This window comes from Acomys russatus, chromosome 3, assembly GCF_903995435.1.
Source record: "Acomys russatus chromosome 3, mAcoRus1.1, whole genome shotgun sequence".
NCBI lineage: Eukaryota > Metazoa > Chordata > Mammalia > Rodentia > Muridae > Acomys > Acomys russatus.
Window position 1 is genome coordinate 84,748,389 of NC_067139.1, and position 27,010 is coordinate 84,775,398.

The 27,010-nt window shown below is 51.2% G+C and overlaps 1 protein-coding gene and 1 non-coding gene across 2 annotated transcripts; one reads left to right on the forward strand and one right to left on the reverse strand.

Moving 5' to 3' along the window:
• Positions 1-553: 553 nt before the first annotated feature.
• Positions 554-660, reverse strand: LOC127187330 (U6 spliceosomal RNA). The gene has a single exon (XR_007830475.1). It is a non-coding gene; the product is annotated as a U6 spliceosomal RNA (small nuclear RNA).
• Positions 661-6,668: 6,008 nt separating this feature from the next.
• On the forward strand, positions 6,669-26,389 carry Nynrin (NYN domain and retroviral integrase containing). The gene is given in 16 exon segments (XM_051143372.1): positions 6,669-6,869; positions 14,476-15,134; positions 15,266-15,893; positions 16,125-16,190; positions 16,224-16,289; positions 16,389-16,421; positions 16,488-16,571; positions 16,603-16,945; positions 17,042-17,142; positions 17,197-17,555; positions 18,416-18,546; positions 18,678-18,774; positions 20,309-20,410; positions 20,585-20,686; positions 23,174-24,035; positions 24,037-26,389. Coding segments are annotated over 16 exon segments (5,838 nt in total). The 5' UTR covers positions 6,669-6,671; the 3' UTR covers positions 26,044-26,389.
• Positions 26,390-27,010: the final 621 nt, after the last annotated feature.

The following is a 27,010-nucleotide window of genomic DNA, read 5'->3' on the forward strand; positions in this document are numbered from 1 at the left end:
AAGATGTGTGGACAGAGGGACACACTGTGACACACTACAGTTTCCACAATGAGATGTTTTCTATGCTTTGTTTTGTTTTGTTTTTGCTTTTTTTTGGAGGGAGAGGTTGCAAGGGTGGAGGGTGCATACGAGCGGAGGGTGGATATGAGGGAATGGAGAGATGAGTGGGACTACGGTGGATGTGACACTCACAAAGAATCAATAAAAAGTTGAAAAAGAAGCTTAAGAACAAAACAGGGGGCTGCAGCATGTGCCTACAATCTCAGCACTTTGTCTGGGGCAGGGGAATCACAAGTTCAAGGCTATCCCGGACTGCACAGCAAGACCTCTGAAAAAAGGAGTAAATTAAACAAATAATCTAAAGAGGACAGCAAGGGCTTGAAAACAGGATGATGAATTCTAACACCCCTCACCCACCCACTCCAGCCGTGAAATCAGCACAGCGCATCTAGCATGTGCACCTTCTTGTTCCCCTTTGGGGATTGGTTTATCATTTGCTTCATAATCTTGATTGCCTTCCTACATTTATGCAGTTCCTTTTACTTATTTATTTTTAAATAAGGAACGCTTCATGAATTTGCATGTCACCCTTGCACAGGGGCCATGCTAACCTTCTCTGTATCGGTCTAGTTTTAGTACACGTGCTGCTGAAGCGAGCACAAGTCTCTGCCGTTCTAAATGACAAAATTCTGAAGAATCACCCTTCTGTGTATATCTTCTACTATAGCAGTCCAGCCCCAGGAACCTCTCGGGCTGGACGCACAGGAGTGTGAGTTACAGGCTTGCTGGTCAACAGTGAGTCATGCAGCAAACCTGTTCATTGCAGTATAACCAAGGGCAGAGGAAGCCAAGAACTTAGGTATAAGAAACTCTGAGACAAAAGGCCACTATTGCTTAGTGAGCACATCTTTTTTTTTTAAAAAAATATTTATTTATTTATTATTTATGCATATTCTGCTTGGATGTGTGCCTGCCTGCCAGAAAAGGACACAGATCTCATTGTAGATGGTTGCTGGGAATTGAACTCAGGACCTTTGGAAGAGCAGTCAGTGCTCTTAACCTCTGAGGCATCTCTCCAGCCCTGAGCACATCTTTTCTATTAATAAGTTTCCGTTCAGGACAAAACAGACAAGGAAGTAAGGCTATCTGACAGCTGAACCGGACTCCTAAGGTTCCAGAAAAATAGCAAGAATATGCCTGATAGCAGGGTTCATATTCCCGCCTTAATAAAAGCCATACAAATAAAGAGGCAGGGGCTGGAGATGAGCTGCAGTTGGTAGAGTGCTTACTGAGTGCGCATGAAGGTCTGGGTTCGTCCTCCAGAACCACAGAAAGCAGGTTGACGTAATCTCAGGACTCAGGTGGAGGCAGGAGGATTAGTGGCTTACAGTTATACTTGGCTACGTAGAGACTGAGACTAGCCTGGGCTATATGAAACCTGTACCAAAACGGAGTAAGTGAGCAAATACAGTAAAGGTAGGGCTGGCAAGAGGGCTTAGGCAGTTAAAATGCTCTCTATACAGGCATGATGACCTGAGTTCAACCCCTAGACTCACAGTGGAAGGAGAGAATCCACTCCCAAAAGTTGTCCTCTGATCTTCACATATGTGAGTGGCACAAAATTCACGCACACACAACAGTAATAAATTCTACATTAAAAGCTAAGGGCAGAAACTAGACTGGTATTTTGCATTTTATCTTTTATTTTAATTGTTTGTTTGTTTGTTTTTCGAGACAATATTTCCCTGTGTAGCCTCAGCTGTCCAGGCTGATTTCCAACTCATAAAGATCAGCTTGCCTCTGCCTCCCAAGTTGCTGGGATTACAGGCGTGTGCCACCACTCTGGGCTTGATTTTAATTGTTAGATTAAAAATATTTAGATTTGTCTTATGTATGTGTTTTACCTGCATGTGTGTCTGTGAGCTGGTGTGTTCTGAGCTGAGAAGAGGGTGTACCATCCTTAGAACTGGAGTTAGGGACGGTTGTGAGACATCATGTGGGTGCTGGAAACTGAACCTGGGTCCTCTGCCAAGAGCAACAAATGCTCTTAACCACTGAGCCATCTCTTTAGCCCCTTGTCTTTCATTTTTAGCATAAAATAGAAAAATATATCTAAATTTACATTTTACAAAGGCTGAAAAAAAAAAAAAAGCTGACATGGTGGTGCACGCCTTTAATCCCAGCACTTAGGAGGCAGAGGCAAGCGGATCTCTGTGAGTTCGAGGCCAGCCTGGTCTACAAAGTGAGTCCAGGACAGCCAGGGCTACACAGATAAACTCTGTCTTGAAAAACCAAACTGTGACCAAGAAGAGACTTGATACCCTATGAGCATATACAGGGGGAAGAGGTCCCGCTCAGTCACAGTCATAGGAGAGGGGAGTAAGGGGAAAATGGGAAGGAGGGAGGAATGGGAGGATACAAGGCATGGGATAACAATTGAGATGTAATATGAATAAATTAATAAAATATATTTTAAAAATACTAAAAAAAAAAAAAAAAAAAGAAAAGAAAAAAGAAAAGCCAAAGTGTGTGATTGGGGTGGGGGGAGTAATGACTGTAGGCCAGGCATGATGCTGCACCCCTTTAATCCCAGCACTCAGGAGGCAGAGGCAGGCGGATCGCTGTGAGTTCGAGGCCAGCCTGGTCTACAAAGTGAGTTCCAGGACAGCCAGGGCTGCACGGAGAAACCCTGTCTCAGGGCCTCCACCCCCTCAAATTAAGGAACATCGTTGAAATGGAACTGCAAAGACACTTGGATCAAAGTTGCTAAGAGAAGATGGGTGTATTGGTGCATACAAGTAACCCCAGTCCTTGGGAGGCAGAGGCAAGAGGATCGGTTCAAGTTAAAGGCCAACCTGAATGATTAGTGAGTTCTAGGGCAGTTTGAGTCACATAGGACCCATTCCAACCGGCAAGGAGAGACCCAAGTCAAAGCTGGACCCCAAGAGCTCATTGCAGGTAATAAATAAACAAGCGTGGAAATTGCAGACGAATACATTAAGCGAAGAAACACCCAAGCCTCGACCGAGGGATTTACTTATTTTCTTGAGGGTTTGCAGCTCACTGCTGACAAAGTGGGATGATAACCAGGCTTTTTGGCTAAATCCACTGCATTCAAGTTGATAGATGAGCAGGCAGTAAGGGGTGAGTAAGGAGGAGAGCGTTTCTAGGGCAGAGAATCTCTAGGACACATTGGTTTGAGCTGAGATGGGGGAGGAATGTGACCAGCTGGCAAGTGCCAGGTTCTTTACCTATGTGACCTGACTACCATCATGGATTAGTATCCCCATTTTTTATGAGCAAAGCAACACTTATAAAAGATAAGATTTAAAACAATGTTTCTTTAATAAGGTATTAAAGCTGCATATCCAGGCTATATACTGTGAACTCTTATCTAAAGATTTATAATTTGTTTATTGGGTGTGATGTTTAAAATTTAAGTTCAAATGCTTGTTTAGAACATATGTGTGTATATGTGTTTGTAACACAGATGTTTTTAAATAACAACCATGTGATTCTGTAGCCTTCCATGTGATTCCACAGTCTTGAGAGAGCCACATGGTACATGGTAATCATTTTAGAGTCTCTTGGTCCTAATGAATTCTCTGCTTGTTATGAAGGTCTACTCAGATTAACAGACTGCTGTGTTGCAGACTTTGGAAATGGGTAATTCTAAAAGACACTTTTAAGTTAAAAAATATTAATCTTAGAGCTATTCAACTGAATTGTCTACACTATTAAAAGTTGGGTTTTGTCTTCTAAATTATGGTTATTATGTTCTGCCTTCACTCAAAAAGGTAAAAATCGCCGCCTTAGGAATATGTTTGGCTTTATTTTCTGAATATGGCTAAGGGCAGTCACATGGCTGGAATCTGCCTTTCTGTAGCCTCTCCACCATCTTGGCTAAGGGTAGTCAGAAGGCTGGAATCTGCCTTTCTGTAGCCTCTCCGCCATCTTGGCTAAGGGCAGTCACATGGCTGGAATCTGCCTTTCTGTAGCCTCTCCGCCATCTTGGCTAAGGGCAGTCACAAGGCTGGAATCTGCCTTTCTGTAGCCTCTCCGCCATCTTGGCTAAGGGCAGTCACATGGCTGGAATCTGCCTTTCTGTAGCCTCTCCGCCATCTTGGCTAAGGGTAGTCACAAGGCTGGCAGCCAGTTTGTTTGTGGGAGACTCAAGCCTCTACTGAAGGCTGCCAAGCGCATTCAGTTGCCTTGCTCAGCACCAAGAGCAACCTCTGTCCTTTTAAGCTAGCTTTTGCTATTCAGTCTTAATGATGAAATGTGACAGAATCAGCAAGATTACCAGTCCATCAATGAACTGTGTCTATGATCAAAGGGTTTGCTTTGATATTAGTTCAGAAATATACTTAAAGCTGTACTAATAACTGATGCAATTTATGGTCAGCTATATCAGTGAATCAGTTGCCTGATAGTTAATGAAACAATTCCAAAAAATGGTGCCTCACTCCCTAGGTGGGGTAGATGGTTTTTGGTTGTTCAAATCTTTATATATTGATATAAAATTAAGATTATATTCTATGATACCATATGGGAGTCAGAAAAGTTTCCAGTCCCTATATTTAGAGATCTTGATGCTGAAGTAAAGGAGCTCCAATTTAATGGTTGTCATTTTATTATTAACTAACTGTTAAAAATAATTGAGAAGTGCAGATTATCGGTTGTTTCATGAATGATTATATTCCTAAAATATCTTTGACTGTATTTATGGCCATGAGTGATTGCTAGGAAGGTTATGCTTTGATTACAACATACAGAGCCCAAAAGTCTAAATAAATTGTTTTTAGAAAAATCTGTTTATGAAGTATCTTATGTTTGGCTTTTTCTCCCCTGCCCTTCACATGATCTATTAGAACATAGGATTAAACCTGGGGCCTTTCCTTGTCTGTGTCACAGTCATTAATGAAAGCCATAAAGAATTTAGCATCTTTCACAGACGGATTCTCTCACTCTTGGAAGGGAAACTGAGGCACGATTTTCTTTCCCTTTCTGAGTCAGGGTGAGCCTCCAGAGGGCTGGAGTTTCTGGGGTGCACCTCCAAGCCTGCCCTTTGATAAGCAGCTAGATATAGGAAAAGTACAGAGCAGTGGCGATCACACAGACAGCCTTTGACTTCAAAGCCTTCAAGAGGGCAGTGCTGGGGAGCTGGCTAGCTAGACCCCCACGGGTCTCCTTTTCCTTTCTCAATTCCAGACCAGGGGTAAGAAGTAAAGGGTCAAGGATGGACAGTAACCTGAATCTCTCTCCACTTACCCTCCTTCTTTAGGGCACGCCCCTCTCCGCTGGCCCGCATGCACACAGATGTCCCAGGAAAGGAATTAGTTAAAACCAGCTGCCCTTTGTTCCCGTGGGTCAGGTCATACTTGTGTCTGTCAGACTGCGCCTCTTAGTTTGTTTGGAAAGTAAGGTTTCCCTGAGGGGCCCCAACTGCAGACTCGGCTTTCACAGTGCCCAGGCTACTTGAGGCTGCAAGACTGCATAAAGTGGTCTTTGTACGGAAGATGCCTCCAGGGCCGCCAAGGTTTTGAAGGTCTTACCTCCCAACCAGGGGATAGGCCTGGACCACGGATGCCAACTGTGGCTGTGGGGTAAGGTTGGCTAGAGACCCTACCTCCCACTGGCCCCTCACAACCTAACTCACACTTGCTAAGGAGGGGCTCTTATAAACAACTCAAACCCGAACACTCTGGCACCTACTTCCCTTGCCTTTCCAGCCGTGGGGGGCTTCCGTGGGGTCTGGGCAGCCGGCCAGTTCCAGGCGGTCCCCAGACTTGAGTAGGGGATGAGGGTGGGGGTGGGGGTGGGTCAGAGTTGTAACCCTTTACTTCCTGCTTGGTCTCCAGCCCAGATTTTCCACGGGCCCTGGCCTCTCTGGGCTGTCCACTCTAGTCTCCCTTAACCCTTTCCTGACACAAAGAGGTGGGTGAGGTCCGCGGACCGCCAAGGAGTGGTGTGGTGTGGTGTAGTGGGGTGTGTGTGTGTGTGTGTGTATGTGTGTGTGTGTGTGTGTGTGTGTGTGTGTGTGTGTGTGTAAAGCACAGCTTGAAATCTCAAAACAGGGTTTCAGAGACCAAGTCTTCAATCTTTCCTCTTCCTTCCTTCGAGAAAAATGGAACTGGAAAAAACTTTGACACTCTAGACACAAAACTTGGGTGGAAGGCAGTTGCTTCCAGTACCTTGTCTGGCCCTCTCCCTCCCACCCCAGCCTCCTTCGGTCTCCAGCGCCCCTTTAAGCCATCCAGCAGCCCGGGCAAGTTTATCCAGGGGGCCTGGCTTCGAGGTCCAGGAGGGAAAGGTGGGGGCGGCGGTGGTGCGTGTGTGTATGGGTGGGGGTGGGGAAGGGCGGCGGAATCCTGCCAGGTCCCACCCCTAGCTACAACCCCTGGCAGGAAGGGCTTGTCTGCTGAGCAGTGGCGGAAAGGGACAGAGTTGGGAGGGCGGGCGCGGAACGCTGGTGGGTGGGTCGCAGAGTCCATGGCAGCAGGGAGGCTGGGGTGGGGTGGGGTGGGGTGGGGGCGCACCGCAAGGAGGGGAGGCGTGGCTTAGGCTGCGCGGCTAGGTGGTTGGGGGGCCTCGAGGCTAGGGCCTCGGCGGCGGCGGGTGGGATCGGTGACACTTGTTTCAAGCTTTTCAGGGGCCAGAGCGGGGCAGCCATGCTCTTGTCGGGGGGTAGACCCCCAGCGCAGGAATGGTTCATGGTGCAGACAAAATCGAAGCCCCGAGTCCACCGGCAGCGACTGCAAGTCCAGCGCATCTTCAGGGTCAAGGTGAACGCCTTCCAGAGCCGTCCCGACACCCCCTACTTCTGGCTGCAGCTGGAGGGGCCCCGGGAGAATACGGGCAAAGCCAAAGTAAGTAGCTTCTTCTCTTCCTTAGCTGCCGCTTCTAGTCAGATCCTCTTCCTCACTCCTGGGGAGTCAGTGGTCCCCAGAGGTCTTCAACTGAGGTTCTGCTGCTTGGCTTGTAAGTACTGGGCCTTCTTCCTCCAGATCTGCAACCCCAGCTCGGGTCTCTCTGCTTTCTTTTCTGCTCCATCTCTCTCTCTCTCTCTCTCTCTCTCTCTCTCTCTCTCTCTCTCTCTCTCTCTCTCTCTCCTTCTGGCCTTCCAGAGTCACTTCTTTCCTTTCAAGTGTGCTGGAGCACCTCGGCTGAAACTCTCTTTCTAGGAGTCATCTCTGGCCCGGCCTCAGCGTTCAGGGCCCTGATTTTCTTCATCTTGGGATCAATTTAAGGGCCTGTATTTTTGTGGCCTCTGCAAAATACAGTCTTTGTTCTCACCAAGACGGCCTCCATCCTTTTTCTGTCTGCTTTAAATCCCGGGCTGTTTCTCTGAGGACCGGAGGAGGGCCCTAGAGATACTTCTAGAGCAGTCTTGGCAGTGTATAAGAGGAGGTGGTAGGGCTCAGAGACAGCCCGAGTCATCAGAGTCTGGTAGGAGCAGGTTGGTGGTGACTGGTCTAGAACCTGGGACCCTGGCCCATATTCTTGCTGTGCCCAGGGTGGGATGCGTCTGTTCTTGGAAGGCACTGCCTTGAGATGCTAGGGAAATTTGGGAAGAGGGTCATGGATGTTGAGGTGAAAGGGCCTGCTGTGTGGGGTTGGGTATTGGACAAGGCAGGTCACACACGGCTTGTCGCTCTTACAGCTCAACTTGGCTTCTCTCACCAGCTTCACTGTTTGGACTCCTCCCCCTGCCTCAGTCCCCTGAGAGGCCCCCAGCTCCCTCAAATTCCCTTCTCATTTCCTGTAGGAGTGACCCGAGGCTCCCTTCTCTCGATACACACTAGTCTTAGGTCTTCAGCTGGGTCTGTGAAGGCCTAGGGCCAGAGAGGCCCAGAACACTGGCGGCAGGAGGACAGGGAGGCTGGGAAATTTCTCCTGAGCACGCTCAGTGAGCCTGCTGCATCAGCAGTTTTCCAGTTCTGACAGAGAAGCTGGGGGAGGAGAGAGGTGTTTGCCCAGAGAACAGATGTGCAGGGGCCCCTTAGCTTCAAAGGGTGAGGTAGGGTAAGCTAAGAAGGGGCCATTGGGTTCTTTATCTTCTCAGTGTTGCTGTAAAGTACCACAGCCTTCATGGAGAACCAACCAGCTGACCAAGCCACTTCTTTTGGGGGCCTGAACCCAGGGCCTGTGCGTACCACACAGGCCCTCTGCTGCTGAGCCACCTGATTCCTCTGCCCCCCCCCCCCCCACACCCCCCAGTAGCGCTGCCTGAGACGCTCCACTTAGTGGTTCCTGATTAAACTTCAGGTCCGCCGCTTCCAGCTTGTCAGCCCTCACCTGCACTGCTGCCTCCCTGGGCTGTAGAGTCTGGCTCTGAAGGCTCACTCCAAACCCTGCTAAGTGAACCCAGCGCCTCTGCCAGTCTCCTCTTGCATCCATCCCTCTTTGCCCTGGAGAGAGACGTTGTTGAAGATGGGGGTGGGGAGGAGATGTAGCTTGCAAGGGATCCTGGGTAACTTCCTTTCTTGTACCTGGTGGTGAACAGAAGGGAGAAACTTTGGGGCCAAAGAATGTGGAATGTAGAGAGGATAAGGTTTTGTTCCAAGGGTCAGGAGATCCGGGGTTGACACCTTGTCACCGCCATCTTGAGCTTTTTTTTTTTTTTTCTTTTCCTTTTCCTTATTTGTAAAACAATGCACGAATACTATTCTCTTTAAGAGTCTGCGAAGGGCCAGCTGAAGTAATGCATGTGAGGACGGCTTGGTTTTCCTAGGGATGCAGTGTGGCTGACTCCAGCTGTAGTTGTGGGCACGTGGAGTTTGCATTCTGGTAACACTGGAAGCCTTTCACACGTGGCCAGCTGGCATGGAACTTCTGGGAGAGAAGGAAGGGTGAAGTGGGGTCGTTTGTCCTGGTCTGAGGGTGTCAAGGAAGATGCCGGCTCACCTGAAGTAGGGCCTGGGTGTGCTCTTATGTCACCCGCGCTTGCTTTTCTGAGGAGAAAAAAAATCTCTGTTAAGCTTGTGTTTTTAAGTTCTTGTACAGTGGGAGGATTGAGGGAATACCGGAGATGTTGCTTCGTATCACACCCCAGGTAGGACAACAGACCTCTGGGAAGCTGGCTCCCCTGAGGTGAAAACCAATAAACAGACAGCGGAGCTGGGCGAACAGTGGTTAAAAGAGCCAAAAGGCTAAACCCTTGTGTCCCTTCTGCACTGTGTAGCAGCCACACACTGTCTGAACCAGTTGGGTCCTACAGTGACAGCTGTACCCAGTAATGACTGCTGAACAGAAGACAGACGTCCTGAGGGGGGTCTCTTGCTTTTCACTCAGAAGATTGTTTAGCTCCTTGCATGGCTTCTTGGTTTTGGCAATTGCTCTGTAGAGGCGCTGTGGTCTGTCTGCCCCTACCAAGATGCGCGCTACAGTTTAATTGTGGTTGTAGCAGTATTAAGAGGTGAGCTATTTATTATGAGATGGGCTTGCTGCACGTCCCTGTCTCCCAACGTATGGCATTTTCTTATGGTGGCAGAGAACAGACTAAGTGGTTTCCTAATGCATGTGCGCACACAGACACACAGACACACAGACAGACACACACACAGAGACATGTAGGGCCTGGGGGTGTTTTGATATCACCTGTGCTTGCTTTTTGAGAAAACAAAAAAACAAAACTCTGTTAGGCTTATGTTTTTTAAGTTCTTGTGCAGTGGAAGGATTTAGGAAATATGTGTGTGTGTGTGTGTGTATGTGTGTATACATAGTATATAAAATATAAATACAATGTACACATATATAATGTATAAGCATTTCCCCAGGACTGAGGCTCCTCCATGGAGCCATGTGCCTACCTCATATTTTCTAGGAGGACAGGCGTGTTGTTATCTGAATGTCTGAAGGCCACTTGAAGGCCAGTATCTAAAGGTTACTTGATTGGTAGCTTAGCTGGTACTGAGTGATAAAGGGAAATCTTTTCCCCCCAGAAATGAGAAGACGTTATCTGTTGACATTTGAGCAGTCTGAGGCTGTTCTGGTCCTGTCCCTTTGCATGAGATGTTTTCCCTTGAGCAAGTTTGTAGTTTTATCAACATGGTGAGTCCTCGCGGTGAGCCTGCTTTGTGTGGACACGTGTTTCATTTCCTGTGTTACTCGGCACTCACCAGGCCTTCCTTCTGGACCTCATGGTCTGCACGTCTGCGACATTGGAGGCTGCCGACCCGTCGTGTGCACTTTGCCCTCTTGAGTTCCTGTCTAGATGAGCTTTCTGCAGGCCCTTTTTGACTTTTCTCCCATTTTTGTTAACTTTTTCTATTTTTAAAAGTTTGTTTATGTGTTTTATGTATGAGTGCTTTGCATCCATGTGTCCCTGCACACTCGAAGAGGGCATCGGATCTGATGACAGCGATCGTCAGCCACCATGTGGTGCTGGGAATCGAACCTGGGTCCTCTGGAAGAGCAGCCAGGGTTCTTAACTGCTGAGCCATCTCTCTAGGCCCCCCGCCCCCATTTTTCTACTTTCTAAGCCTAGCCTTTTATTTTCAAACAGTCTTTCTGTGTAGCCCTGGGTGTCCCAGAATTTGCCATGTAGACCAGGCTGGCCCGATACACCTGCCTGCTGCCTTCTAAGTGCTGATTGAAGGTGTGCAGCACCATACCTGGCTAACTCTGACTTTTGCCTGACTCTTTCAACTCTTTTCTTGCTGTTTCTTGTTTTTCATTGCTGTCATTACATTTTAATAAGAGTCCAGGAGTCATGCGCGTTGTTTTGTTAAAAAACAGTATTCTGTGTGTTGTGTGCCACACTGCTCAGTGTGCTTCTGACACTAGAAATGAGAGTAATGAAGGCCTTTTGTAGGTAAGGAAGCCTCTCTGTGTCCGTCTGTCTCTGTGTCTGTCTGTCTCTGTGTCTGTCTGTCTCTGTCTCTGTCTGTCTCTGTCTGTCTCTGCCTGTCTTTCTGTCTCTGTCTCTGTCTGTCTCTGTCTCTGTCGGTCTCTGTCTCTCTCTCTGTCTCTGTCTGTCTCTCTCTCTGTCTCTGTCTGTCTCTGTTTGTCTGTCTCTGTCTCTGTCTGTCTCTGTCTGTCTGTCTCTGTCTGTCTCTCTCTCTGTCTCTGTCTGTCTGTCTGTCTCTGTCTCTGTCTCTGTCTGTCTGTCTCTCTCTGTGTTAGGAGTATTAGGTTTTCAGACCGACCTCCTTCTCTAAGAACTTGGCCTTTTTTCCTTCCACTCTTTGAGTTTAAAGCTTTTTGGTTCTTTCATTTTTCTTAGCTTTTTTGTGTAAATTGAGGTGGCCCTTGAAGGCAGATGGAATACTGACTTATAAGGAGAAAGCTGGGCGTGACGGCACACGCCTTTAATCCCAGCACTCGAGAGGCAGAGGCAGGCGGATCTCTGAGAAAGAAAGAAAAGAAGGAAGAAAGGAAGGAAGGAAAGAAGGAAGGAAGAAAGAAGAAGAAAGGAAGGAAGGAAGGAGGGAGGGAGGATCCTGGGATGCTGCAAGCATCTTGCGTGCATGGATGGGTATAATATTGTTTGATGTTAATGTTTTTATTTAACTTCACATTGACAGAGGATCTGTGGAAATTTAGGCAATATATTTTTACAAATATCACTCTTTTTGATGTTTTTCCTATTTTTAGGCGTCATTTATCTGTAGATTGTTCAAATCACTTTCTGGACTGTAAATGCTTGCTGTTTCCTCATCTGTTTTTGTTTTTCAGTGTCACTGACATCATGGTGAGACCTTAGACTTTGGGGTCACTGTGCTAGGCATCCTTGCTTGTGTGTGAACTTGAACCTGTGACCCTCTTTTCTCATCTAAAACAATGATAATGGAGATTTCCTTTGCAGGACTAGGAGAGGAATGTATTAGATTATCTATGTGCCTGGCACATAATAAGGTCTAATAAACATTAGTTCATATTTATTATTTTAAAAATGATCTCAATTGCTGTACCTTTTATAAGAGTGGTAACCATTGGTGATCTAGAAAGTGTCAGATCCCCTGGACAATCCTGGGACAGATGTGGGAACTGAACTTGAGTCCTCTGGAAGAACAGCAAACACTCTTCACCACCGAGCCATCTCGCCAACACCTTCCACCTCCCTGCTTTTTTTTTTTTTTTTTTTAAGATTTTTTATTTAATTTTAATTTATGTGCATTGGTGTGAGTGTGTCAGATCTTGGAGTTACAGACAGTTGTGAGCTGCTATGTGGTTGCTGGGAATTGAACTCAGGACCTTTGGAAGAGCAGGCAGTGCTCTTAACCACTGAGCCATCTCTCCAGCCCCCTCCCTGCTTTTTTGAGGTGGCAATTTTTTTTAACAGACCATGAAACTCACTGACTGACTAGACTGGTTGGCCAGGAACCCCCATAAGATCCTCCATCACTCTGGAACAGCGATTCTCAACCTTCCTGGTGTGCAACCCTTTACTACAGTCCCTCATGGTGTTGGGGCCCTTCCAATCATAAATAATTTTGTTGTTCCTTCATGACTGTAATTTTGCTACTGTTGTGAATTGTAATGTCAAGGTCTGTGTCTTCTGATAGTCTTAAGTGACCTCTGTGAAAGGGTTGGCTGACCTTCCCGCAGAGAGGTCCCGGTTGACTCTCCCTCAAAGGGCTCCAGATTGACCCTCCCCCAAAGGGGTTTAGGTTGACCCTTCTCCAAAGGGCTCCAGGTTGACCCTCCCCCAAAGGGGTCCAGGTTGAGAGCCACTGTTGTAGGAGCTGGAGATATGCGGTTTTTGTGTTTCTCATGACTGTGTAATAAGCATTTTGTTCACAGATCCCTCTCCACAACCCCATCAAACTTTTTTTTTTTTTTTTTTTTTTTTTTTTAAAGAACCTACGCTCAATTTTCTTCCTTAGCCTGCTTCTTTGACTTTACATGGGATGGGTAACTTTTTTCTTTTTTCCGAGACAAGGTTTCTTTGTGTTAGCCTTGGCTGTCCTGGACTCACTTTGTAAACCAGGCTGGCCTCGAACTCTCTGAGTTCTGGAATTACAGGTGTGTGCCACCACGCCTGACTGGAATATTTGTTAAATTGAGAGTTGCGTGCATCTGGTCACATTTGCTCTTGCCTGATAGTGGGACCAGATTAAGTTTGGGTGGGAGAGGGTGGGAGGAGTTACACCTGGGAAGGAAGGCTGCAGAAGCCAGCTAAAATGGAGGGGGGGAGGGGATGTCGTATGCCCTGAGCAAAGACGCTAGTGTGGGCTTCAAGGTGGCTGCTGGAGACTTTAAAAAGCAGGGGGTGGGGCGTGGGGAGTGAGGTGGGGGTTGGGGAAGTAGAGAGGGGACAGACGTCTGTCACCAAATGGAACTGCCAGGGAAGGCAGGAGGGGGGTGATTATGAAGGACATGGGTGTGGAAGGACAGGAGGGTCAGCTCAGTCCACTTAGGCTGCCGCTTTATGAGACGGTTTACGAGCTCCTGAAGATGAACGGATAATGCTGGTAGTCAGATGAAGCCAGCCGCTCTCCCTGCGAACATGAGGGCAATGTGAATCTGGAATGTCCCTCCGGACGCTGGCCCAACAACCTATCTTCACTGCTGGGCAACATGAGTAACCATGGTTACAGATACAGGTTGTGCTGGAGAGCTTGTGGAGGGGATTAAGCGGGAATCCTACTGGATTGCCTGGGAGTCACTGTGTAGTCAGCAGGCGGAGATGTAGAGAGCTCTGGTTTCAGGCAGCTGGGATGTGGAGAAGACACCCTTGAGCTGTGAACGCTTTGACAAGCTCTTACGAGACACTAGGATGGGATCAGGCTGTGCCAGGCGCCATCCTTAGCTCACTTAGCTCACCAGAGCTTCCTGTCTAGTGATTTGGTGGGAACGGATGGGGAGATGCAAATGGAAGGAGGGAACTAAGAACTTGGCCCAGGCTGCCCATGAGTACTAGGTACATGAGAGCACTTGGTGCTTTGTACCTCCCTTCCCCCCAGGTGCCACACAGCGGGGGCTGGACCCAAGCATATCTAGTTTAACTTGCCTCGCTGTAGGTGAAGACACTGAGGTCCTGAGAAGATGGCAGACTTCCAAAAATGCTTCCTCGTCTGTTAAGGCCAAATTAAAACTGGCACGAGGTCCCTTGACTCCAAACTTGAGTCATTTCTCTCTCTCTCTTTTTCTTAAAAATTTAAAAAATAATTTATTTAATTTTATTTTATGTGCATTGGTATAAGGATGTCAGATCCTTCAGAACTGGAATTATAGGCAATTGTGAGCTGCCGTGTGGGTGTTGGGAATTGAACCTGGGTCCTTGGGACGAGCAGACAGTACCCTTAGCTACTGTGCTGTCTCTCCAGCCAGTCTTTTCTCTTTTTTACTTTGAGTGTCATCCACTCTGCCACCACTCCCTGGGAAGAGGGGGTGGGGCATGGGTGGGGTGCAGAGCACCCAGGCCTGGTGGTGTCATCTGCGGGAGGCATGGATTTAGCAAGCTTTTGAGGTGTAGAGGACAGACTGGGATTAACCACTGGTTCCCTTTGTTCTCTCCCTTCTGCCCAGGAATATCTGAAGGGTCTGTGCAGCCCAGAGCTGTGGAAGGAGGTTCGCTATCCACCAGTCCTGCACTGCGCCTTTCTTGGGGCACAAGGCTTGTTCCTGGACTGCCTCTGCTGGAGTACCCTGGCCTACCTGGTGCCTGGTCCCCCTGGCTCTCTGATGGTGGGTGGCCTCACTGAATCTTTCACCATGACGCAGAACTGGCTGGAGGAGCTGGTGGCACGGCTGCGCTGGGGCCCTGCCCCAGTGACCACCTCCCGGGGGGCTTGGGAGACAGAGGTGACCCAGGCTTTTGGGGCCGTGGTGTGGCTCCGCGGTGACCAGTATGCAGGGGACCTGCTGCAGCTTCCCCCAGCGGTCCAGGAGCTGCTTCTCAGCCTGGTCCGAGAAGCTGCTGGCAAGGAGGACATCACTGAGTGGATCAGCCACTTTGGCACCTCTGCTACCTGCTCCAGCCCAGAGGTCCTTATCTGCCCTGACCGGCAGCAGCAGAAGGAAGGCTCATCCCTGGTGACCACAGGACACGGCCCTGGACCCTTCGTAGAGATAGGAACCTTGGATCGAGCTTCAGAAAATTCACAGACAGTAACAAGTTTGGAAGCAGCTGGGCCCCTGATCCCAGCTCGGAACTCTCAGCAGGAGACAGCGCACCAGCTAGCAGGGTAAGTTCTGGAGAATGAGTCTTCTCTGTCCCTGTCCCCCATCGTGGCCCCTGCTCCTGATCCCAAGGAAATAGTAATTTGGGACCAAATTGCCTTTCTCGCCTTTTCAACAAACTTGGGCTTTTCTCCAGGTTCCGGCCCAACAAGCAAGGTGCTATGAACAGTGTAGGAGAGGAAGGACCCATTGTGCAAGCCGCCAGCAGCCAGGACTCATCAGACAACACCCATGCCCTCCTGCAGCCAAGGCAGGTGCAGAAGGGGAAGGACAGAGTCTCACTGCAGCCGCCAGTGTCAGCTCTGAGCAGCGTGTGTCCATCCTGGAAGGCCTGGGCCCCTGGACCAGCCTTTGGGCCCTTGTGGCCAGGGGCTGTTGCTGCAACCTTCTGGAACATCAATGAGCTGCAGTCTCTTCACCTGGCCTGGCTCCTCTCCCAGGCTTGCTTCAATTTTTCCTTCTGGCAGAGGCCTATGGCCCCCACTCAGCTGAAGCTGCCAGGACACAATCCTTTGCCCTTAACCCTGGAGTGGAAGCAGAAAGAGCTGCTTCCTCTGCCCAGCGCCGAGAGCCCAGCGTGTAGACCAGATGCCGAGCTAGGGAGGGAGATGGCCCTAGAGCATAGCACGAGACTGGAGACCCCCACAAAGATCATCAGTTCACCTGGGATGCCAGGGGACTGTGGTACTAGAGAGAAGGTTAGCCCAGGGGGCTGTGGTACCAAAGAGAAGGTTAGCCCAGGGGACTGTGGTACCAAAGAGAAGGTTAGCCCAGGGAGCTGTGGTACCAAAGAGAAGGTTAGCCCAGGGGGCTGTGGTACCAGAGAGGAGGTTAGCCCAGGGGGCTCTGGTACCAGAGAGGACGTTAGCCCAGGGGGCTGTGGTACCAAAGAGAAGGTTAGCCCAGGGGGCTGTGGTACCAAAGAGAAGGTTAGCCCAGGGGACTGTGGTACCAGAGAGAAGGTTAGCCCAGGGGCCTGTGGTACCAGGGAGAAGGTTAGCCCAGGGGACTGTGGTACCAGAGAGAAGGTTAGCCCAGGGGACTGTGGTACCAAAGAGAAGGTTAGCCCAGGGGGCTGTGGTACCAAAGAGGAGGTTAGCCCAGGGGACTGTGGTACCAAAGAGAAGGTTAGCCCAGGGGGCTGTGGTACCAAAGAGAAGGTTAGCCCAGGGGGCTGTGGTACCAGAGAGAAGGTTAGCCCAGGGGGCTGTGGTACCAGAGAGGAGGTTAGCCCAGGGGGCTCTGGTACCAGAGAGGAGGTTAGCCCAGGGGACTGTGGTACCAAAGAGAAGGTTAGCCCAGGGGACTGTGGTACTGGAGAGAAGGTTAGCCGAGGGGACTGTGGTACCAGAGAGAAGGTTAGCCCAGGGGACTGTGGTACCAAAGAGAAAGTCAGCACAGAACTTCTGCACATAGGACCATCTTTGATGTCTATACCCCAAGCTAGCGCTGAGCAGGGAAATGAAAAGAAGTACATCATCAAATTGTAAAGACCTGGAAGGGCTGCCCTCATCAGCACTGCCCACAGAGCAAGGGGGACCCACAGCTCAAGAGAGGCAGGTGCCTCAAACCAGGATGCCAGGTCAGTTGGCACCCGAAGGTGCAACAGTGTCTGAAACTCTTGAAATGTCCATGGCTGCAGCAGTGTCCAAAGTTGAACACCCACCCGCTGGGGAGGGGCTTTCTGCAGCTCCCAACGTGCCTACAACCCCAAAGAAGTCAGTAGTATACACCGAGCCCACAGCTCCCAAAGTGCCTTCAGCCTCAACAAAGCCAGCAGCTCCTGTGGTGCCCACAGTCCCAAAGGCAGCTGCGGGTCAACCAGCAGCTCCTGCGGTGCCCACAGTCCCAAAGGCAGGTGCGGGTCAACCAGCAGCTCCTGACATACCCACAACCCCCCGTACTCCTAAAGCTCAGAAAATGCCTTCAGTGAAAACACCTGTAGGTCCCCTAAACCCTAAGGTTCAAACTGGGCCCATAGCTAAAGCAGGATCTGCAGCTCCCCAAACACCCGTGCCCAGCAAAGCTCCCAAAGCCTCCAGACCATCTAAAGCATCTGCAGCCCAGAAGAGGTCCACAGCTGCAGGGCCAGCGGTGGAGGAGGTCAAACTCCCGATTGAGGTCCTGGCTTCAAAGAGTAGCACTGCCATGTCTAAGGGCCAGGGAAAGGCTGGAAGGCAGTGTCTCCAGTCCAGTGACACCTTGGCCTCCAGAAGTAAGCATCAATTTCTGAAGGAAGGACTTCTTGGGGCTTGGGAGGGAGGCCAGAGGCAGTCGCCTCATCACCCACAGGCCAGCAACACAGTGGCCAGCTTCCAGAGGTACAACGAGGCCTTGAACACACCCTTCGAGATGAACTTGTCTGAGGAGCCTGGCAATCCGAGGCTGAGGAGAGTGGTCATTGACGGCAGCAGTGTAGCCATGGTGTGAGTAGCCACGGGCTGGATGTGCTGGGGCACAGGGCAGGCATCCTGACCTTTTGTGGGTAACTAGAGGGAAGGGGCCATGTGGAATGGCTACTGTGTGGTAGGTAGTGAGGTCAGAGCCCTGACAAGTCTCTAAATGTAGCCTTCTGTTCTTAGGTAGATGTGGATGCAGTTGGAGAGGTGAGGACTTTTGCTCATGGTCTCTGAGTCAGCCAGGGATTTCCTTGGCCACTGGGCTCAGATCTACCTGCTGCAAAGGCCTGTGCTTTTCCTAAGCCAGTTTTTCAGCAACTCAGACTTCAAGACCTGGCCCCGAACCTGCTAGAAGCTTTTCCTGACCACAGCCTGCTTACTGCTTACTGCTGTTGAGGTGTGAGCACAGAGCCATGCTGGTAGTTATGTGTGCTGAGCAGGCTCCCAGCACACAGTAGGTGGTCAGGGAGTATTATTTTTTTCCTTCTTTAAGTTCTCAACAGGACCTGCAGGCCGGGTGTGGTGACGCACACCTTTAGTCTCAGCACTCAGGAGGTGGAGGCAGGAAGACTTCTGTGGGTTCAAGACCAGCCTTGTCTACATAGGAAGCTCCATCCAGGACAGCCAGAGCCACAGAGAGACCCTTTCTCAGGGAGAGAGAGAGAGAGAGAGAGAGAGAGAGAGAGAGGAGGAGGAGAAGGAGGAGGAAGAGAGAGAGAGGGGGGTGGGAGGGGGAGAGGGAGAGAGAGGGAGGGCTCGGTGGGGTGGGCAGTGAGAAGGGAATGTCAGTGCTGCTGGGACCTCAGGGCAAGGGGTAAATGATAACATATGGGTGTGTGGGGAGGGCCTTCTGGGAAACAGTTCTCTCACTCCCGCCATCCCCACAGCCATGGCCTCCAGCACTTCTTCTCTTGCCGAGGCATTGCCCTGGCAGTGCAGTACTTCTGGAACCGAGGCCACCGAGAGGTCACTGTGTTTGTACCCACCTGGCAGCTGAAGAAGAACCGGAGAGTGAGAGGTGAGGCGCCCACGGCTGCCCGGTGCCTCCGGCACCACCAGGCTGGCCTTCTCCTTGCGTTGGTCCAGCACCCTACCGTGGTCTTTCCCTCGTGGCCCCTCCCCTGATCTCTGTGTCCCGTGTCTCCTCAGAGAGTCACTTTCTGACGAAGCTTCACTCCCTCAAGATGCTTTCAATCACCCCCTCCCAGCTGGAAAACGGCAAGAAGATCACCACGTATGATTACAGGTGTGCCATTCCCCGGCTCCCTCTGTGGGGCTCAGGGTGCATGGGGTCCCACCTCGTCTTCTCAAGGGGCAATGGAGACAAATGGCAAGTCGGAGAGGAGGGACCGGCGCACAGATGAGGCGATAGCTGAAGGTTGGCTCTTGCCAAGCACAAGGTCACTGCCATCTTTGGAACTGAGGTGCAGTACTCCCCTGAGCTAGCTGGCGTACCTCCTCCATGGCCTGTGGAGGCCACGTCTTGGCCCGTGAGCGTGAGGCTCATCCAATTGAGTACCGTCTCAAGTGAGAGTCACAGGTACCGCAGGCTTTTCTGTCCATATCTCAAGGAATGCCTTCAACCCTCCTTCCCCGAGCTCTGCTGGGAGGAGGTATGTATGTGACCGTACACAGCCGGATCCTTTGGCAAGGCTCTAGAGATGGAGTTAGAAGGCCGCGGTTTGCCTCAACACTGACATCCTCTGTGCTTGCCACCCTCAGCCCTCACTGTCCAGCATGGCTGCAGAACAAGTGTGCCCAGGGGAGTCTGTGGCCCTGCTTATACTAGGGCAGGGAAGAGAGGCCCTGCTGTAGTCCTAGGCCCGATGCTCAGCCAAACTGCTGGCTTCACTTGGGCACCATGAGTGCTGGGTAGGGAGAGGCTGTTTCTTTCCTGTGCTCTCTGCAGTCCACACAGCCTTCAAGCCTGTGAAGGGCTGGGCAGAACCAGTCAAGCTTCCCAGCTCCCAGAGCTGACTCTTGGCTAAGGTTTTGGTTTGGTTTGGTTTCTCTGTGTAGCCCTGGCTGTCCTGGAACTCTTTCTGTAGACCAGGCTGGCCTTGAACTCACAGCGCTCTGCCTGCCTCTGCCTCTGCCGTACTACCATTAAAGGCGTGCACCGCCACTGCCTGGCTATGGCTGAGTTTGTTAAAGCCTCTAAATCTAGACAAGTGTTTAAGGCTAGATGACTTTTCTGTAGAGGTGCCCTCTGCTGGGCACTTCGGGAACAGCATGTGAAAACCCAGGGACTGCTGAGATTTCTTTTTCCTTGGTTACAACTCTTCTTAGAAGGAAAGTGATCCTTGGGAGAATGGCTTTATTTACTAAGACACGTGATTTTATGTGTTGGTATATATGTGGATGTACATCTTGACATGAATGTGAGTATTGTGCCTTGATGAATATTGTGTGCTGTGTGCTGGGCACTAAATCAGACACTTAAAAAGCATCACCTCAAGTTTAATTATTACGGAAACATCGAGTGGGTATTTTATCTACATCCCACAGGTGCAAAAAATGGGAGCAGAAAATACCCTTGTGTGAATGGGGACCAGAGGATGGGTTCTGTGTTGCATGCGCCCATGTGCATGAGACGGGGTGTGTGGTTGTATATACATTTGGGGTGTCTGTGCAACCAAGTACACCTTCTGGGGGATGCTGGGATCCCAGATGGCCACATGAAGAGGCGGCTACGCACTATGGTCTTGGCAGAGTTTCTGAGGGCCCAGAAGCGGAGAGGGCTGGTTGCCGGGTGGTGAATGATTTCCTTTCTCTTACAGGTTCATGGTAAAGCTGGCAGAGGAGACAGATGGGGTCATTGTCACTAATGAACAGATTCACATCCTAATGAATAATTCCAAGAAACTGATGATCAAAGATCGGTGAGGCCCTGGGGACTCGAACCCCTATTTCTCAGTGATGTCGCAGCCTGTGGCAGGGAAGATGTTGGGGAAGGAAGCGGGGGCCTTGGCTTCTCAGTACTTGCTAGCACGTGGGGTGGGCTCTCAACAGGGTGTGGCTGACCTGTGACATCTCCTCTTCTCCTGTGGGTCCAGCCTGCTGCCATTCACCTTTGCTGGGAGTCTCTTCATGGTACCAGATGACCCCCTGGGCCGTGATGGCCCCACCTTGGAGGAATTTCTGAAGAAGCCAAACAGGTAATTTGTCAGGCCTTCTCTACCTCCCAGGCGTCCTTGGGACTGAGCAGAAACTCATCTTAGTATTAGTCAATATTTATCTAGTTCTTAGTAATGAACAGTGGTTTGACCTTTCTTCATCTTTATATGTCCACCATTTCCATCAGGCTTAAAAAAAAAAAAGATTTTATTTATTTATTATTTATACAGTGTTTGCCTGCATGTGTGCCTGCATGCCAGAAGAGGGCACCAGATCTCCAGATCTCATAGATGGTTGTGAGCCACCATGTGGTTGCTGGGAATTGAGCTCAGGACTTTTGGAAGAACAGATAGTGCTCTTAACCACGGAGCCATCTCTCCAGCCTCCTATCCCAGGCTTTTAATGTTTCCCACACATATAGCCAGTCCTTGCTGCTTTGTGGGTTCTTCTCTTTCCCATCCTTTATCCCGCCTGGTCTCGTCCCCATCACTAGATAAGAGCGAAAGAAAGATAGATAGAGAGAGAGAGAGAGAGAGAGAGAGAGAGAGAGAGAGAGAGAGAGAAAGATAGATAGAGAGAGAGAGAGAGAGAGAGAAAGAGAGAGAGAGAGAGAGAGAGAAAGAGAGAGAGAGAGAGAGAGAAAGATAGATAGAGAGAGAGAGAGAGAGAGAGAGAGAGAGAGAAATCTCTGAATCTAATGTCTTCCTTTGAGCACGGCTACTAACAAACTGCTGCCAACACCCCTGACTGACCACCAGCCACCAACCACCCATCAGGGCTCTAGCATTTGTACACTCTCTGAAAAGTTCCCAGCATTTCCAAACAGCACAAAGTTGCAGAAACCATCTGCTGCTGGCAAAACTGTGCTTCTGCTAGAGCACAAGGCAACTCATGGTCAGCTCTGTGAAGCAGCCCATATCCACACCTAGGATTAAAATGAAAAACATGTTCTTATAATTTTCCTATGTTTTAAAAAATTATTTGAGTCAGGTATGGGGACACATGCTTTTTAAATTTTTTTCTTTAAAGATTTATTTATCAAGTATACAATGTTCTGCCTGCATGTACACCTGCACACCAGAAGAGGGCACCAGATCTCATTATAGAAGGCTGTGAGCCACCACGTGATCCCTGGGAATTGAACTCTGTTCTCTTAACCTCTTAGCCACCTCTTCAGCTCTTTATTTTTTCTTTTCGGTTTTTTGAGACAGGGTTTCTCTATGTAGCCCTGGCTGTCCTGGATTCCTTTTGTAGACCAGGCTGGCCTCGAACTCACATCGGTCCGCTTGCCTCTGCCTCCCGAGTGCTGGGATTAAAGGCGTGCGCCACCAGGCTCAGCTCCAGCTCGATTTCTGTGTTTTTTAAGGAAACCAAAACCCTGAAATTGTCACCGCACAAACACTTTTTCATGTGTGTCTCCACAAGTGGCATCTGTGCTCAGCCTTTTCTTGCCGTCTTTGGACCCAAGCCCTGCAAATCCATGTAGTGCACTTTACCAGCTGTGTGACGTTCCATTCCGTGTGTATGTACCAGGCAGAGGAACCTGGTCTCTGGCTGGTTCTGCTTTCTGCTGCTGGGGGCGTGTGGCAGCAGGCAGCCTTCTTCTTTCGTTGTGTTCAAGAGAGCTCCGTCAATTGTCCTGTCATGTTGGTCCCCTCCTCTGATCCTCAGAATCTGAGTCAGATGGAAGCGATCATATTCCTCATTCCACAGATGACGGATTTGAGACTCAAGGGGCTCTTCCAAGGTCATCTTGGCAGAACTAGTTTGTGGCTGCCCATCCCCCGGTGTTCTGGGACCTGCAGGGGAACTTGGTTGGGACCAGTGGGCAGGACACTGCTTCCGTCTCCTCCATCCCACCCCCATGCCTGCCTCTCATCTCGTTTCATCAGTTTTTGGAAATGAAGCCGAGGCTTTCGTTGTGCGTTAGACCCACCCTGGAATGTGCACTCTGGGGTAATAGTGCCAATCGTCACTTATCAAACTAGCAGGTTATTTTGGCTCACGGCTCTCGGTAGGGAAGTGTGTCACAGTGGTAGGAGCTTGGCGAGAACTGGTCATGCTGTGCCTGCAGTCAGAAGAGAGCCCTAGATGTGTGCTTGCTAGCGCTCTGCTCGCTTTCTCCATTTTGCACAGTCTAGGATCCCCTGCCTAGGGAATGAAGCCACCCATGGTGGGAGGGTCTTCTGGCCTCAGTGTGTGATCAAGCTGATCCCTCGCAGACATGCCTGCAGGTACCAGAGCTAGACAGTCTTTCCCCGGAGCTCCCTTCTCAGCTGACTCTAGGTTACGCCAAGCTGACCCTCCCAGTCAGGAAGGCTTTGATTTGGTACATTTTCAAAGCACAGAAGAACTGTTGCTGATGTTCTAGCGTGTGTAACCTAGACAGCAAGTACTTGTGGGCTTGCTCCTGACTGACAGCTACCGTGCATGAAGGACTCTTAAGAATGAGGTGCTACTCTGCAGGGTGACCACATATGTGGCGTCGGGGCTGCCTCCTTTCCTTCTTCTTCTTGTTTTGGTAATAGGTTGGACATGGACATTGGCAATTTCTTGAAGGTGTGGAAGACCCTTCCTCCCAGCCCAGCCAGCGTCTCTGAGTTGAGCAATGACGCGGATCCTGAGCCTTCAGCGGGTCTACAGGATGTGGAAGAAGCCAGGGAGCAGAGAGCGGAAATTGTGGCAGAGGAGCTGGTGGAGGAGCCGGGAACGCCAGCGTCCGACGAGGAGGATGAGCACAGCTCTTCCCTGGGGTCGGAGTTTGGAGTGGCAAGCCCTTCCTTTCCTGAGGAGGTCCTCCAGTGTCTCAGCCTGCACGACCCCTCTGAGGGGGCTTTGGACATTGACCTTCTGCCAGTCGTTTCGCCTCCCTGCCCAGATGTCCCCTGGGACGGGGAGGCTCCCTGTGAGCAGGTTCTCGGCCAGCTCGCCCAGCTCACTGTCCCCAGCAACTTCACTGCACTGTCCTACTTCACAGGCTTCATGGACGCCCACCGGGATGCCATTCCTGACTATGAAGTCCTCGTGGGCCCCCTGCACAGCCTCCTCAAGCAGAAGCCGGACTGGCGATGGGGCCGGGAGCACGAGAAGGCCTTCCTGGCCCTGAAACGTGCCCTGGTGTCCGTCCTCTGCCTGGCAACCCCCAACCCCCAGCTGCCCTTCTACCTGGAAGTGACCGTCAGCCAAGTGTCACTCACGGCCATCCTGCATCAGGAGCACTCAGGAAAGAAGCACCCTGTCGCCTATACCTCAAAACCCCTCCTCCCCGATGAGGACAGCGAGGGTCCTCAGTCAGGGGGGGACAGCCCCTATGCTGTGGCTTGGGCCCTCAAGCATTTTTCCCAGTGCCTTGGAGACAACCCAGTCGTTCTTTGTCTTTCCTATGCCTCCCCGGACCGCTTTGGACGATGAGACACGGGAAAGCCATAAGGGTTCCAAAGCGTGGCTGATCCGATGGTCTCTCTTGGTGCAGGACAAAGCCAAGAGGGATTTGGAATTGACCCTTGTCCACGGCTTGCTGGGGAAAAACCAGCTGCTGACAGCTGCTTCCTCAATGCCTCGAGTTTTCCAGCTTCTGCCTCCCTTTTCTGACCTGGCTACTTTTATCTGCGTCCATATATCTGGCTACTGCTTCTACCGCACCGACAACGAAGACGGGGATGGCGAGCCGTGTGCTGGGTTTGGTCTCTACATCTTGTCCCCCACCAGCCCCCCAGTCTCCCTTGCCTTTTCCTGTCCCCCGTATACAGCCACCTATGCCCACCTGGCAGCTGTGGCCTGTGGCCTAGAACGCTTCGGCCAGTCCCACCTCCCAGTGGTTTTCCTCACTCATTGCCACTGGATCTTCAGCGTCCTCTGGGAGCTCCTGCCGCTCTGGAAGGCCCGGGGCTTCCTCTCGTCTGCCGGGGCCTCTCTACCTCATCCGAGCTTGCTCTCCTATGTCATTGCTCTCACTTCTGGCTTGTCATCTCCCCCTTTCATCTACCGAACCTCTTACCGGGGCTCTCTGTTTGCTGTGACCGTGGATACTCTGGCCAAGCAGGGGGCCGAAGGGGGCGGGCAGAGCTGGGATTTGCCGACAGATGTCCCAGCACCGGTGGTGACTCCCCACACTAAGGGCAGGAAGCCCAACCTGCTGGCCTTACAGCTGAGCGACAGCACCCTGGCCGATATCATTGCCAAGCTGCAGGCAGGGCAGAAATTGTCCGGGCCTTCCCCGTTCAGCTCCGCCTTTAACTCCCTCAGCATCGACAAGGACAGTGGCCTGCTCATGTTTAAGGCGGAAAAGCATCCTAGGGTCTGGGTAGTCCCAAGGCAACTTCGGAGGGATCTGATTTTTTCTGTGCATGACGTCCCCGTGGGGGGCCACCAGAGGCCAGAGGAGACCTATAAGAAGGTGCGGTTGCTGGGGTGGTGGCCTGGCATGCAGGAGCACGTGAAAGACCACTGCAGGAGCTGTTTGTTCTGTAGCCCCCCAAATCTCACGGGGGGTGAGTTGAAAGTCATCGAGTCCCCGTGGCCTCCCAGGTCAACAGCTCCCTGGTCGAGTCTGCAGATCGAGGTGGTGGGTCCCGTCACTGTAAGTGAGGAGGGCCATAGGCACGTGCTCATCGTGGCTGATGCCAACACCCGCTGGGTAGAGGCGTTCCCTCTGAAGCCCTATACGCACATGGCCGTGGCCCAGCTGTTGCTGCAGCATGTGTTTGCGAGATGGGGTGTTCCCATGAGGCTGGAGGCGGCCCAAGGTTCCCAGTTTGCCCGGCATGTCCTGGTGAGCTGCGGGCTGGCCCTAGGGGCCCAGGTGACTACACTGAGTAGGGCCCTCCAGCTTCCTTGTCTGATGAGCTCAGAGGCCTACTGGGAGTTCAAGAGGGCGCTGAAGGAGTTCATCTTCCTGCATGGCAAGAAGTGGGCAGCCTCCCTGCCCTTGCTGCATCTGGCTTTTCGGGCCTCCACCACAGAGGCTACACCCTTCCAGGTCCTGACTGGGAGTGAAATGAGGCTGATGGAGCCGTTGTGGTGGGAGATAAGCAGTGCGAACATTGAAGGGCTCAAGATGGATGCTTTCTTGCAGCAGCTGACGCGGGGGCTGCTGGACCTCCACTGGAAGGTGGCGGACAAGGCGAGCGAGAAGGCGGAGAACAGGCGTCTCAGGAGGGAGAGCCAGGAGGATGGGTGGGGTGTGGGTGACCAGGTCCTTGTCTTGTCTCTCCCCAGGAACGGCAGCAGCGCCAAGTGGGTGGGTCCCTTCTACATTGGGGACCGATTGAGCCTGTCACTCTATAGGGTGTGGGGCTTCCCGATCCCAGATAAGCTGGGCTGTGTCTATCCCCGCAGTCTAATGAAGGCCTTTGCCAAGAGTGGCATGCCCCTGTCCCTCAAGGACTTGGAGCAGTGAGTTAGAGCGGCCGGGGAGCTGCCTGCTTACGGGGGTCCTGGGTTTCTGCTGCTAGGCCCCTTTCTGCTGTGAGCAGTGCTCTCAGCTTTTGGGGACCTTGTCGTGCCTTTTGTGGAGAAGTCGCTCCATAAACCTTTGCTGAATTGTCTTGACCTCGAGATGACTGTCGCTATGGAAACACCCCTAGGCTGGGGTGTTTGGAGAATGTGCCAAAGGTTGTCATACTGGGCTCTGGCAGTTTTACTCCTGGGAGCAGAAAATCTCCTTAATAAAGCAGGCCAGGCTCGCAGTCCTCCCCTAAGTGCCATCTTGTCCCTTCATATCCATGCAGGTGTACGTGGGTGTGTTGCACGCAACATTTGACACTATTATCTCAGTGGGTACCACACCTACGTGAGTGACCCCCCTTACGCTGTGCAGTTGACAAGCCTTTGCCCTGGAGTTCTCAGTGGCACAGACGCATACTGGCAGCGGGGAGGCAGCAGTTCTCCATGTCAGGTTCCTCTGTCTTGCCAGCTGTTAAGAAAGGGTTGTAGCCTTGCCCTGCCTGCAGGATGGTGGCTCTGGGTGGAGGCGATCAGCCGTGAACCTCCCACCTGTTTGTAAAGGGAAGAGCAGGCTGGACAGGAGGAGGCGGCCTACCTCAATAGATTCCAGTCAATGGCGATTCCTGAGAACTGCTGGGATGGTGGTCACTCCCAGGAATCAAGGACCTTGATGCCAAGTGTGGCATCTGTCCTGGAAGAGCTGCTTCTGTTAGGTCTGGTGGTGCCCACGCTCTGCTTCAGGGGGAGATGCTGGGTGGCTTTACCTCTTACTCCTCTCACCCCCTTCCACAGCCCTCTCCTGCCTGTGCGTTACCCACCCCCTTAGATGCCAGGGGACTGCTTTGTCCTGCTGAGTGGCTGCAGTTCTCTGGATCTGTAGCGCTCCCTTAGAGCCTGCTGGTGGTGTTGTGCAGATCTTG